This window comes from Thermobia domestica, chromosome 14, assembly GCF_964235325.1.
Source record: "Thermobia domestica chromosome 14, izTheDome1.hap1.1, whole genome shotgun sequence".
Taxonomy (NCBI): domain Eukaryota; kingdom Metazoa; phylum Arthropoda; class Insecta; order Zygentoma; family Lepismatidae; genus Thermobia; species Thermobia domestica.
The window spans coordinates 58,950,473-58,966,303 of NC_137467.1; the positions used below are offsets into that span (position 1 = coordinate 58,950,473).

At 36.4% G+C, this 15,831-nt stretch overlaps 1 protein-coding gene across 6 annotated transcripts in view; it reads left to right on the top strand.

Annotated features, from left to right (window-relative positions):
- The window catches only part of LOC145669686 (protein Fe65 homolog), a 748,169-nt gene that overhangs the window by 466,911 nt on the left and 265,427 nt on the right, over positions 1-15,831 (top strand). Inside the window, exon 1 of one of the 6 annotated variants that reach the window (XM_081737967.1) lies at positions 3,353-3,506. The exons of the other annotated variants lie outside the window; for them this stretch is intronic. Coding sequence (XP_081594093.1) covers positions 3,485-3,506 — 22 coding nt within the window. The 5' untranslated portion in view covers positions 3,353-3,484. Of the gene's footprint in view, positions 1-3,352; positions 3,507-15,831 lie in introns of those variants that run through there. 6 annotated transcript variants of the gene reach the window in all.

Below are 15,831 nucleotides of genomic sequence, written 5' to 3' on the forward strand. Positions count from 1 at the left end.
TTTCATTTCATTTTCAAAATAAAAACGATAAAAAAATTCCTAGTCACAAGTCAGTAGCATCACTTGTATTCTAAATAGAATAGATTTAAAGATTCGTTTAGGGGAGATGGTGTTTCAGTAGAATAGCGCTTACCGCTCGTGCAAAGGGCTAGAAATACGATGTTGTCCACCACAAGCATGTATGGTCTGCATTTGAATAGTGTTGCTCACAAGACCAGATTGACATAACGAGAAATAAGGTTGTCTCGTCTCGTAAATTTCGAACACGTTTCGTCTCGATTCTCGTTCTCGTGTTGTTTTGTAAATTTACCTACAAAATTTATACCCTGTTTTGTTTTTCTTAAATTCATCCATATGTTTAATACACATTTAAACCGTATTTATTATTTGAGTTTATTGTGATGACTTGTATGTCTATAAACGTTGGTAAGTGCTCTTGATTGTGCTTGTACAATCAGGTAATTAATTTATAATTTTTTATACTATGCATCGTGTAACATTAAAACAGTGTTTCAGATCTAAGACGAGAGTATTACTATTGTCAACGGAAACCATGAAATTTGTCGCGTCTCGTTTTAATTTATTTTTTAAAAAGGAACTTCTCGTCTCGTTTTGAAAACGAGACGAGACTTGAAGTTTCTTGACTCACAGGCAACACTAGATCTGAACCAGAGATTCTTACAAGCTGAAGAGGCGAACGTTTTGACATCATCTATTATTTTACTTTACTAGTATCATAGTAAGTCCTGGAAAATTACCCATAAAAACTTTTTCTTAACCATTTTTAATAGTACATTTCACAATAGTGAGATTGTTCTAACTAAAATGTATGAAATTAGCTATCATCTATTGAAACCTCAATACAAATTCCGGACGATAATAATAATTATAGTATAAAAAGCTATCACATCCTTTGTAGGCTGATGAAGACGGCTGATTGTTGAAAGAGAATGGTTATGAAAAAACAATTAGTGGAATGAGAATCTAAGAAGAAACGGGAAAACTCCAAGAAAATCCACGGACACGAAGCTGTCTACCACAAACTCACATTGCCTGGGATCTAACCAAGGAACTCGTTGCACTTCTATTTTCTGATGATGCTAGATTAGCATTTACATGAGAGAGGAACAGTTTTAAGAAGTAGACAGATTCGGGAATTCAAACTAGGGATCTTCCAATCACGAAGTGAGGATAGTAGTAGTTCATCTGCTTCTGGTTTGTGATTTATTTAGTTAAACAACTGAAGATCTCGTAATAGCGTTAGTTAAATAAAAGAAAAAGTGTAATGAGACATGGACGTAAACTTGTAGCCCTGCGTAGCATATCGCTTACACTCTCGCCTTTGGTATGAGTGGTCCCAAGTTCGATTCCCGGTGGGGACACTCGGTCGAAAAAAAATTGTAAAAGCTTTTCTCAGGTCAGCCATCCTGAGAGGGTTTCCTCATTCACACGAAGCAAATGGCGAAATGGTACCTAACGTAGTGGTCCCAGGCTGCTTCTTTGCTTCCCCATTCCTTTCGTTCTCTTCCAATTCCCTGGGTAGTGTGATCGCCGAGGAATGTCGTTTCTCATACGTGACGAGCTAACATGCCAAAAGCCCAGAAGTCTAATTTCTAATCCTAATCTGAATCAACTTAAACAACTATGATCCGATGTGTTACAGGCGAATAAACTCTAGCCACCAAGATGGCTTATGTTACCCACAAGACGAGAAGTGCATTTTTAAATTGAAGACGAGACGAGAAGTGCATTTTTAAATTGAAGACGAGACGAGAAGTGCATTTTTAAATTGAAGACGAGACGAGAAGTGCATTTTTAAATTGAAGACGAGACGAGAAGTGCATTTTAAAATTGAAGACGAGACGAGAAGTGCATTTTTAAATTGAAGACGAGACGAGAAGTGCATTTTTAAATTGAAAACGAGACGAGAAGTGCATTTTTAAATTGAAGACGAGACCGGAAGTGCATTTTTAAATTGAAGACGAGACGTGAAACATTACAATCCTCGTCTCATTTTCGAGACGAGAAATTTCACGAATCTCACGGGCAATACTAGTTCACCCAAGTCTTAGATCTAAGATATTGTTTTAGTCTTATATGATTCATTGTATAAAAACTATAAATTGATAAAGTGATTTACGAATTCAATGAAGTGCATTTATCATCGTTTAAAGATACAAAAGTCATTACACAATATACTCCATTAATAAATATTGCTTAAGTGTTGTTACGTCACACTCTCCATTAACCTCTCGTGATACGGAATAATTCTGATAGCTTCTAGATAAAATTAAGAAGATAAATCAGGAGAGAAATTTTGTACATAAATTTACAAAACGCGACGAGACGAGGAAAGCTTTCGGAGAATCGAGACGAGACGATAAAACCTTATTTCTCGTCTCATTTTGTGGATAACACTACTAAAGGCAGCTTTCCATTGGCTAATATGGGCCGCATATCAGCTTTAGTTGCTATTGTTTGTGATTTTAAATACTGTACTTGTATAGGTACTGTCTAATTCACGCAGCCTTAAGCTCTAACGATGCTTCATCAAGGGAAGAATTTGTGCCTCCACTGGGAACCAATATCGAGTCCATACGAGTGTTGCCCTTAAGATGAGACAGCACAGAATTTTTGTGAAGAGATAGATACAAGACGAGACAGTCCGAAATTTCGTTTCGGGTAACACTTGTCTACGCATACCAAAAGCATTCATTCTAATTCTAGTGTATTTCAAATATTCATTTTCCTGAGAATGGAATAGAGTCTCGCACAAGAAAGGTAAGAATACTATTTTGCACGAAGGAGCTCTTATCCGTCATTACTTCAAGAATGACGTTTGAATCAGCTCTTAATATCTTTTTTGTGTATCAGTCTAATTTAACTAAGCTCCTAATATCTTTTTGTGTATCAGTCTAACTTAAATAAGCTCCTAATATCTTTTTGTGTGTCAGTCTGACTTAAGTTAGCTCCTAATATCTTTTTTGTGTATCAGTCTAACTTAAATAAGCTCCTAATATCTTTTTTGTGTATCAGTCTAACTTAAATTAGCTCCTAATATCTTTTTCGGATAACAGTCTAATATTTATTGTAGTACGAAAGCCGTGCATCAAATTAGCTTCAAAAGCTTACTGAATTGTTATACATGCAATACCCTTGGCACGTTAATCGCCTTAAACAACGAAGTGCGCAATAAAATCACGGCAAGTGTCACGCTGATGCGTAAGATCTTCACTTTTATGCTCTCGTGTAATCACGGAGATTTTGAGTTGGAAGTTGTGGCAACCCTGCGTCGGCGTGTCTCGAGTGTTCCTTCGGATTCCCGCATCTGTTGGTTAGCGCTCGAAATGTGTGCGTGTGCATCCATCGCGGCAGCTAAGCATCCTGTTCCAGTGGAACATTAATGGTGTTGTCATTTTAGTGCCTCAAAAAACGTGAGATTTTTTAGTGATAAAAAAATCTGCGGCCTAAGTCGCAGGATACCATGGTCCTACACAGGATAGACAGTAAGTTACGAGAAATCGATTATTTAATTTTGCTTTTGTATCGTGATTTTACATCTTAAGTGCATTGCGTGTACTTAGTTATGTTAGCGCAATCCTGTCTCAGTGCATTAAGAATAGCTATTTTTTGTATATTTGATTTAAAATATGAATAAAATATGTCGTGTGATGTAATGGTCCCTTGTGATAGAGATGTCATTCGTTCTTGTAGCATTTTTACTTCTGTTGTAGATGATGGTAATATCGTAATGTCGAAGAAGGAAAATCATAATTCTTTTAGTTATGGATGGGTAATTACCGGTAATATCATTTAGATAGTATAGAAAGGGCTCATATAAAGGTGATTATAGTTATTTGGTCCGTGGTAGTTAGTTTTTCTTCTTAAATAGATCTCAGTCGTTACATAAGCGTGATAAAGATAATTTCATCTTGGTCATCTCATAAGCAATGTGATTCATTGAAAATTTTGTAATAAGCGTATAACATCTCTTTTTCGAGATAAAATTAGTGAAGATTTGTCATGTTTAAAATCCAATTGAGTAATAATTTTCTCAATGCGTGTTCATTATTAGTGCGTTTGTATTCTATATTCTTGGTTGTGATTCTGTTCGTGTTTGGGGCTTAAAAATTCTGATAGTTCCGCACCGTCGTGAGGCAATCCTGACAAACCTGGTCAGATCGGCTCTTGTAATTAAGAATTAATTATATACTAAATTAAATAATTATTATTATACTCTACATTAGGGTAGCTCCAAAATTTCAATAAAAATTCCCCTGGCGGTAATATATACTTAGTAGTTATTTAATTAAATACTATTTAAAAAAATATTTACCGTTATTCTTAAAAGGTTATTATATTTTAATGCATTTGGAGATAAAATTTCATTAAAGTTGCACATTCACTTTTTGTGTAGCGCGGATGTAAAAATAGTTATCTTTAAAGGATAACTCCAAAACCAGCATGAAAGTCGAAAATGTCTTAATCTTACACCAAAACACCTATATAATGTCATTGTCGTTAGTTAATATCACGTCGTAGTTGTCATGTCATGTCGTAGTTGCAGTCATGTCATTGTTGTTATTAGTGTAATTCTCAACAAGCGGGTCCTAATCTTGTGTTGGTTTATTATAATATATTTTCAAAGTTAATACGACACCCTGCATTTAATATACACGATTACGGTTAGATATTCCAAACAATTATTTTTGTTCTCCCAAGATTACGAATTTTGTTGAAAAATGTGGTTCAGTATAATAAACTGATTTCTTGTAGTCAAAGTGGTTCAGACAAATAAATAAAACAAACGAGTCATACACAAAAATGTGATTAAGAATCATAATTTACAAATTGTAATCTGTTTTCGTATTCGTAATTACAATTACAACATACAGTTTAGCCTTATTTTCTTCTGAATTGTTGTAATATATTGACGAACAACTAGGTTAATCGTTTACTAGCGTGTCTGCGTGGCGGTCGGGAAGTCCAGGCTTCGACACTCAGCGTTAGTTCCCGATCGTTACGGCTTTTTGCGCAGTTGTCTTACAAGGCGGATGTGCAGGTTCCGAATTGGGTTGGGTGCTTTCAAGAATGAAGGTAAAAAAAAAAAAAAAGAAAAAAGAAAAAGAAAAGTTATCCTTTAAAGATAGCAAAATTCCATTGTGTGCACTAAAGCGTACTTTGCAAGTACTTTGTATCGAAAATGGATAAATAAATCTATATGTAAGAGTGAAAATCACTATGTTTGTGACTTAAATCTTGAATCGCCGCACCGATCTCGATTAAATTTTCAACCTAGATGAGGTTCGATCCTGGGATGGTTTTTATCATTTCACTTTGACGGTGCAACTTAGGAGAGGTTGAAAAGGATAAAAATATTTTAAAAGGATGGAAAATTACATATATTATTGTCAAATCTTCAGTTTTCGGAGTCGCAAGTAACATTTCACTTGCCGATTAAATTCAAATTCAGCTCTGCACTTAGGAAAGGGGGAGGGACAGATTTATAAAAATGATCGAAAATGACCGTGTCGAATCCATAGTTTTCAGGGTCGTGAGACGAACAGTGACGCCTCCGATGCCGCTTAAATCCAAATTCACTCCTTTATGTCCAAAATAAAACGTATTCTCCCCGTGCGAAGAACGAGTATTCTGTTAGTAATTACATATGTATGGATTGAGATATAGTCTGTGAGAAGAAGCACTCAAATAACATGAAAATTTGACAAAATATTTAACGGTCACGTTCTCTCGTAGTAATATCACTAAATACTTGTAGACTTTATTTTCCTTGACGGCGCTACCGTCGTATAAATTCGATCATCTGTTGATTTTTTAAAAAAAAAAAATATTTCTTAATGTTAATTTTACATCCTACATCAACTGGTACATGTAGGCTAAAGGAAACAACAGGAAATGACAATGAAATAAATAATAAATTGATGATACTTAAAAAAAAGACAGGTAAAAAAATCTGCTGATGAACGTTTTGTACTTGCGAACTTAGAGCCTTGACTACTCGACTATGCCGACCGGCCGTTCAGAGAAAGGAAATTCTAGATATTTTTTATATCAGCGTTTAACGGGGAATGGGGGTGGGGTTGTAGAAACATGAGAATACACATGGTGGTTCAAAAGTAGGTATACAGTCCCGTACTGATCAGCTCACTTGTATTTTATATAAGTTCGTATTGATCGACTTTGTTTCTTTATTATTTGTTCTTAACGTCTTTTTAATTATAACTTAAGCCCGGAACAGCCGAACTAAATAAATCCATAAACTAAAATGTTATGCTTGATCAATGCAGGGGTGTATACCTACTTTGGAGCCACCCTGTATATAGAACTGACTTGTGAGCAGAACAGAATTATATCTATCAACATAAAAGCTCATGCATATTGACAAAAAAATCAGGCTGAACGAAAACTATGCATATATTAAAGACTGATTTACTGATTGATTCTGAAGTGCCCATATGTAGCTCTTCATTGTGACACTAGCAAGCTAACAGGAGTTTTCTCTTGGCTAAGAGGTTGGCATATGCACCTTTGGCTTGGGAAACCCTGGTTCGATTTCCAGCGGGAGTTCATGTGGTTTGATTCTCTCATTAAGCATGTAGGTCCACGTCTCGTATATATATATATATCCTCGTTGCTGAATGGGACGCTAAACTCAAAATCACATCACTGACATCATATCACTAGCAAGACAACAGTCTGTAGTACGGCTAATGAGATATAAGCCAAAATTATGATTAACTCGTGAACTTCAATAATATAATTTTGTCTCAAAGAAAATACATATATCAATGGATAGTTCACATAGAAGAGAACAAAATGACATGCAGAAGGGTAAATTCTCATCTGTAGTTTCTAAGAAAATCGACAAAAAACGAGATTTTATGCCGCTAAAAAGCATATCGTTGCCAGTAATAATTTACAGCTTTTATTTTACACGAAATGGAATGAATCTATCGGTTTTATGATATCAGAAACAGAAAACAATTTTGACTCGGTCTTGACGTTGTGAAAAGTTATGTAGAGCCCTTCGAGTTTATGCTCGGAAAGAATACTGAGTGGTATCATCGACAGAAAAGTAAATTACGAGACATGTTTAAAAAGAGGCAGTCGCTGTACAGAAGGTACAGCATATGTATTCCCAATCCACCCAATATTCGTTCATATGCTGGTAAAAGTGCAAATATGGCCAGGAACAACCTGAAAGAGTTCATGACTGACGATTTCTGGCCTTCTATAGAGCAGATAAAACTTCTGCTCCTCGTTGATTCATGGAGAACCAAGAAAGATGAAGAGTTTATGCAGAAACCGGACGTTAACTTACCCGACTCCTTATTCCTGATGGTTGCATGTTACTTACACAACCACTGGATGTGTTCTTCTTCCATCCGTATACGAATTTCGTAAAATATAAAACAGACACCGTTTTTGTGTCATCTGACTTCAAAATATGACAACGGGACAACTTCATAAACTTGCAATCATTTCTCTACTTCCAGTTTCCAGCATAAAGGTTCCAAGCTATGATTAGATATGCTTTCTACAAAACTGGATATTTGTTAACATCACCTGGCATATTCATGACACCTGTCGACTACTATTTCAATTTCAGTACCGGAGACAGCTGTGAAGAGCCAGATTGTCCATCTTTATCGTTTTTCAAATGCGCCCACTGTTGCCTCCAATTTTGTATCAACCACACAATCATTCTTAAGTTTCATAACCGTTGCAATTAAACAGAGGTCTCAAACTCTATTGGTCACTATTGATTTCAATAGATGATGTGCGTCAAGGACCATGTGTCACATGACCTTTTTCCGTGTATTCTTGAGCTCCTTCCTGGCTAAGCGGTTAGCGTACGCGCCTTTGGCGTGGGAGAACCGGGTTCGATTCCCGGCGGGAGCTCATGTGGTTCGGATTCCACGTTAATCAGTAGGTCCACGTCTCATATAGCCTCGCTGCTGAACGGGACGTAAAACTCAAAATCAATCAATCAATCAATCCCGTGTATTCTTCTTGCGCTAATTCCAACATGGCGGCTTTTCAGATTTCCCTCGTTATTCACATTACACCTATTGAGTGAAGCTCTACATGCATTCCTCATATCCAACATTTGATCTCAATCCCTCTACTTGTTTCAAAATTAACATGACATGTTTAGACATTTTCTATCTTCGCACTTTGCCTTCACTTATCTTCCACCTTATATACGGTCTGCCACTAAACACCCCCCTTTTTCTCGGTTTCTTTTAGTGCTGAATCCAGTGCTAGCAATAATTTTCAGCAATTGAATTCACCAAAACGGAATGTTCCCTTGTGAGTTCTTGGACAGATAAAACATCCAATGCTTATAAATTATAAACGGATCAAGGTAAGAGAATGGAAGAAAACATTAAATAGTGAAATATCGTATGGCGCATTTAATGGACCACGCTGTTTGTCCCAGGCCCCCGATCATAGAGTATAGGGGTCACTCAAAAATTTTAAATGGTAAGTTATGTCATTTGATATGTTATTAAGAAGATAATAAAAAAAATACAAATTTCGTAGAAAAAACTTCACAATGGACAGCTTTTGTGAATGCAGCATTCAATCCTGGGATTCCCTAGTTAGTCTTGTTTAGTTAATTGCTTGCAATGCTAACTTGAACTCATCGATATAACAGGACTTACGAATCTATAAAGTAGGCCTATGCAATGGCGGATCCAGGGTATGATCAAGGGAGGGTTTAAATCATAGTTTGCCGCTTTATCCAGTGTAAAGCAAGATTGAAGCCCATTTTATCCGGTGTATACCTGAGCGTCAAAAGGGTGGGCTATAGCCCCCCTTGGATCCGCCACTGGGTCTATGTGTTTGCAATTATTTGATAGAAACTATTTTTGAAATCATAATTATAATAGTACGAATAAACTTCATGTATCTGTTGTCTCATTATCTGTGGATGCGGATAGAAATGTTGCGATAGATATCCACTGACTCATATGTATACTGCACTCATAAATAGACTAAATTCAGTCAAAGATCTCGGAGTTACATTTGATACGATACATTTAATAACCGTATAGTGACCATAGTTAATGAATCCCTCAAGATGTTAAGGTTCATAATTAGAACTGGAAAGGAGTTTAACAATATTACCACACTAACAAAAATGTATTAATTCTTACGTTCGATCAAAACTGGAATATGCTGCTGTGATCTGGATCCCATCGCAACAGCAAAACCTACATCAACAATCGGTGGTCAAATCTAAATTTATCAAATACTTACCATACAAGAGAACGGGAATCAACCCATCTTATGAAAACTATCTAACATTAATAGACAACTCTATACTTGAACAAAGACGAAACGTGATACATCTAATTTTTCTCTATAAAATAGTAGAAAACGAGTTTAATTGCACGGATCTCATATCGACACTAAATGTTCATGTCCGGACACTTAAAAACTCGTGCTGATAACTCTGGCCTGTTCTATTGCCAAAAGACAAGGACAAACGTATTATTGAAATCTGGAGAATGTATTCTTCCTATAAAAAATATGAATCAAACACAAAGAAATAGATGTATGTAATATGAACTCTGTGTTTAAGAAATATATTATAAATTTATTTTGTAATACACCAACACTATAATTAGGCTTATGCTTGTTATGTTGATGACTATATATGTCATCAGTGAGGATATATAAGTGGATGCGATATTTGATAGGCTCGGAGAACACAATGGTAGCTCACATTCCCATACAATTCAATGCGATGGCAAGTTCGCCGCGGTGGCTCAGTGGTAGAGCGTTCACCTCTGGTGCTTGGGGTACCTGGTTCGATCCCAGCTCGCGCCAGATGAACTTTGTGGTGGACAAACACCGTGTGCATGGGTTTTCTCGGGGTTCTCCCGTTTCCTCACACTTTATTCATTCCCTATTTTATTCATTTCTCATCATCACCGTCTCCTTTAGCTTAACAGGCATAACCGTGGGACGTAAAACTCAAGGATTTCATTTCAATGCAATGACACATATCAAAAAAGCTTTCCCTGCCATCTGTAGGTACATTTCTGAAATAAAATTACCTACATACTGATTTGTGGTTCGTTCCCAACCCATTTCACCTAATAACTCAATTTCAACGGAAATGGCGCTAGCATTGTCTTCCTCCGAGTCGCTCATTTGTATCTGCGCTAGAGGTCTGCACGGGTCGGTATTTTTAGCCCGGGTCCGGCCTGGCCCGTGAATTTACAATGTGAAGCCCGACCCGAGTCCGAAATACGTTTTAGCATTTAGACCCGAGCTCATATGATAATCAAGTGAGCCCGAATTACTGAAACTTAATAATTAACGCAAAATTGTATTTTTATTTACAGCAATTGGAGGTTTAATATTTGCAGTTGTGCTTTGAAAGTTCTCCAGAAAGAACGGTGCAATATATATCGTTGCACAGTATATTTACAAAGTTAGGCCTTTAAAGGCCCGAGAAATATGGTTGTATATTTAAAAATTCACGGTACGAGCCCGGTCAGGGCCCGAAGTGATATATGCTTTGTAGGCCCGAGCCCGTTCAGACCTGTACCAATAACGGTATCTGGATTTTACCAGGAGAATGGAAGACTGAAAAACAGCTAAAAGAATTATCGCGGATTAGACACAAAATGTTGTTCTTTCTTGTTGTTCACTCTCCTTGGTTCGAGGAAAGAAGATTAAAAAAAAAATACGTACGTGCGTTTGTGGATAACGACAAAGGCGGAAGACGTTGGGAGTATCCTTTTCCTTTTTTGTGTCATACGAGAAAGGTATGTGGACAGTACAGATGAGCAATACATGTAAATGAGGCCTTGGCAGAGCAAGAATGTGATTGGTTCAAGGTCTCATCATTTTTGCTTAGGGCATCGTTCCATACACAATGCTCGAGTGTAATGTTGTATACCTAATTTACATTCTGGTTGGGTTGGAATGTATTTTGGATGCGGATCTTTTTTTACTGTTGCTGTTTCTCTTACTACGTACTACAGAAAATGTACCTTATTGTCTCTTGATTTACTTTAAGGTCTATTACAAAGAATTTGATGGTCACCATATTTATTCTCTTCAATGTAAAGTACATCGAACAGAGAGACTAGAGGTGCTAAGAGAACTATGCACATGCTGGGAGAAGAGAAGAACGTTTTGTAGAGAGTACAACCCGATCTTGCATCTCATAACATAGATACGTATGAAAGGCGGGGCACTCCGATCAGATGGGAAGTGTTTGTAAAATGCATAGGGTTCCAGTTGAGAAGGCTTTGAAAAAATATCTTTGGGTACACCAAGAAGAAAGTGGAAGGATATTTACAATAACGAACACCTCCACGATATGGACAGGTTTTATTCTAATTGCAATGCATTGAGGACACTCAGATACGGACACAGAGAGTAGTATTTCCTTCATCCCTAACGTTATAGTAACATCTTAACAATGGACAGAAATTATAGTCAGTTTATATGTACTTAGCACAAAAAAACACTAAGTAACTAACCAACTATATGGCCTATTTAACTCGGAGGTTCAGTGTCACGTTTACAAAAGCTCTCCATTGACTTCTATACTTAGCCAAGTGGATCCACTTTCTTCTTTGTATTTCTATTTCCGGGAGATCCATCTTAGTAGTTCCTCGATCTGGGCCTAGGCCTTCCTAATTGTCATTTTCCGATTATACTTCCAGTTAAAACTTTGAAAGCGTTCCTACTTTCGCCCAATCTGGCTACATGACCTGCTTATCTGAGCCTCCTAGATTTGATTATCCTAACTATTTGGTAAATGGTGTACATTATGTAGTTCCTCGTTATAAAGTTTCCGCCATTCTTTGGATACGTCAGAGGGCCAAAATCTCTTGGGTCCGAATATTCGTCTCAGTATCTTGTTCTCAAATACTTTCAGTTTACGTTCTTCCCTCAGAGTAAGCGACCATATTTCGCAACCATACTGTGTACAATTTAGAAATAAATCTGCGATATAGTACCTTAGGTAGAAAATCCTTTCCGTTTAAAATGTCTTTGCCGTAAGTCAATGATCTGGTAAATCTCCACATAGAACAGATGAGAGCTGAACGGAAAATTATTCTTTTCTCTGTCCACAATAAATTGGTTGCTGGTGAGAATCCTAAATAAATAAATAAACTCAAAGAGTAAAAGGTAATAAACAATCACTGAGAGCCAGTTATACAGCCAAGAATTATATATGGAACTTCTTCCCTACTCTTGACAAATTCACTCCTCTCCACCTTGTGGCTTCATCTTTCTCTGGAACTTCAAAGATGAAGGACTAAAGAAATAAATTCGTCAGACCAACTCGAGATAGCGAATTGTCAAAACAATTGAACAGTTAAAAAAGGTTCACCATTAATGGCGGTGACAGTGAAGCCCTTCAATTGCTTCAACAGCCTCTAGCAAATTTCGAACAGAAATTAGTTTTCCGTAGGATGTACTTGGCAGACAACTGTTGCAAACTTTTCTCAACAAATTCATAATCGGTCATGGATGGTGAGTTATGTTTAATTTTAATAACGTTCATGTTTTATTGCGTTACTTTACTTTTAAAAGTACAGTAAACGGATGTGTTTGTAAACAAAATTACCACACATGGGATATATTTTGCATCGCACTACTATATGAACATCACTCGGCGATACTTCTGTTTCTTTACGGAGCGGATTTGCCTTTCATCCTTAGAGTAATTCGAACACTGAATATAGTATTTTGATATTAGCTTATATAGACCTAAATTATTTTTTTGAAGTTTTACGTCCAACGCTATACCGGCTAGACTAAAGGAGACGGTAATGAGAAAGGAATGAAATAGTGGTATGAAGAAAGTGGGAGAAAACGGGAAAATCCCTAGAAAACACCACACATGGTGATTCTATCACAAAACTCAGTTGGCGCGAGCTGGAATCGAACGAAGGACCCCATGCACCAGAAGTGAACACACTATCACTGAGCCACCGCGGCGCGATATTAGCCCGATATGTAATTACAAAGTACATTTGTTATGAATATAGACCCTTTCAGTTTGTCGGTATAGCTCATTAACACCCTGTATAATGAAAAGTGTTTATGGGCCATGTTAAATCGAAGTTCTTATAGCAACCACACTATATATATCCGCTCCTACTCCCTTTCAAAAATAGTCCCGAGGGTCACCTCCCCATGAGTCTCTGTAGCCTATTCGGAAGTGGACAGGAGGGGGGGGGCTATAGGCTATATAATGTGAAAAATTAAGGCAGGATACTTCAGAATCCAAATCCAAACACACTGTTTCAATTATCAAGGACGGTATTGATATGTATCCTTTTCTTATTGTTTATTCTTTCAAAACGAATTTAAATGTAGATTTTATAAGTAATTCTAAATTCTGAATTACAAAATGGAAGAACAACTTGTCAGCATATTTAAATAAAAGATTCAGAATACATAAGCAGTACGAGAGTGGTAAAGGTGACGCAGTAGGTGCTTTTTTTTTTTTTTTTTTTTTTTTTTTTTTGTCCTGCATATTGATAACCGAAACGAAACGTTTCTCATTTGGTATTCTAATCAGCAGCTGGAATTGAAATAAAAGAGTTGCACCATGTCCCCGCTATCTTCAGCTGCTCTCATGTGCATTCTAATTAATGCGTTTGTCAAAACATTTTAGCACGGAAAGAGGAATTGGAAAGTCCTTTACCTTTGGGGATATTGATACTCTCTTGTAAGATTTCAGTTCACATATTTGTCGGTGGAAACGTTCTCGAAATTATCTTTGGAACTTGTCTTACATACATATATATTATAATCCATTTCCAACATTTAATTGTGAAATATGAATTATAAAATTAATACATGTCTGCATTTGACGCAAGGCTTGTTAATGGTGACGGAATCGATAGGCATAAATGAGCTCTGCTGCTTTCAGTTCTGGAACCTAACCAGTGTTTCCGAAGAAATGATTCCAGCTGCGGAATCTAGAGAGATTTTGTTTTTTTAAATAAAACAATTTTCCGAGAAAGTCTGTTCCGCCCCCGGAACCAAAATTGATTTTCTCAGAAAGTCAGTTCTGGTTCTGGAACCTAAACCAAACTTGAAGTAGAATTGAATTTAAAGTGAAAAGAGAAATAGGCTTTGTAACGAAACCACTGTAGACGGATCCCTCGATGGATATTAAGTACCATTTCGTAGCTTCTTAATATTGTTTGCATATTGTTGCGATATTTGGCTAACGATATTTTCAAATTATAATGTAAAAATGTATTTCCGTTTTCTTCTGCAAACACACCTGGATTATAGTTTTCGGTTTTATGAACAGAACTGAAATGTCGAAATATATTTAGATTTCCCAAACATGCCAAATTATGATTTTCGGTTCCATGAACAGAGCCCATACGTCCAGATGTGTTTGGATTCTCTTCCCGAAGCATCCGAATTAAAACGTTTATTGTACTCATAAAGTTCTCTCTGTAATCTTTATTCACTCGATGATAAATTGCCTGTATTATGCCCTTTCGTCTGGAACAATCGATTTACAATATGCAGTTTACACTTGGAGAAATCGAATTTTACAACATGCAATTCATACTTGGCGCAGGAATCGATTTACAGCATGCAGTTCATACTTGGCGCAGGAATCTATTTACAACATGCAGTTCATACTTGGCGGGCGCGTCGATTGCACTCGATGTGTTTTCAAGCTCGCTAGTGCACAATGATTGAACCTATGTTCATGAAGCTTTCCTGATAACAACTACATTAATGTATCTATTGTTTACAGTTAACTATTTTGCATTTTTCAAAGACTTTCATAGACTCGTGATACATAATGAGAAATGTTTGTGTCCAATTTGAGCGCTACTAATCAACAGATGGCAGCACATGTATCTTGTAGCGAGCTACGATATTCAAAATAATTCAATCAAATAAAGAAGTGAATATTGAAATTTTGCCCAAAGACAAGTTGATAGCGTATATTCTGTGCAGTTTTTTCTTTTAAAAAAATATGTTTTGTTTCTTTTATTGTTGAAAAACAATGTAATTACTCTTTGAGGAGCAACCATAGAATAGCATATACTTAAAACAGGGAGATATAATATCCATGTTTCTAGGCTCAGTGAACGAAGTAATTCAAATATTTTTTTTTCTTTCTTTTGCGTAACTCATACCATTCAGAGTGCATAATCTCCACATAATTGTTAATATTGTGTGAAACAAATGTTTGTAGGTGTGAAACCTTCTCGTGTGTCTGCTGGTGTTGCCGCTGTGTATATATGATCGTGTGTGTGTGTGTAAAGGAAGAGGGAATGAAATAAGCGGCCAATGACTGTTTGAAAAAAATTCCTTTCTCACGATCTTCGAAGTTAACGTCTTCTAACAAATTTGTTTCTCCGTCTCCGTAAGACCTCTCCCAGTAGGCAGTTAAAAAAAAGTTGTATAATTAACGTACAGTGATTTGTTTCTTCTCCACTGGGAACTGTTTAGGGATTGTGTTCATCATTCTTCGTATGAATAATTTTGATTTCATAAATAGTTTCTTTCACCTTAGTTCGTTGGGAACTTAAAAGTGAATGGAGATTTAGTTATACTATATTTTTTTTAACTAAAGAAGATAGTTTTGACGTGTTGTACTTAAAGAAATTTAAATGGTTTCTGTGGGAACTTAGCTTGTTTTCCTAGTAATATTGCGACTAATTTTGTTACAATTACACGATTCTTTGAATAATTAACTAGATAAATACCTTTTATTACGTTGAGATTCCCTCTTAAATACTTTTGTTGATGAGAATGTGTGGAACTTTTAATTTTTAATTTACA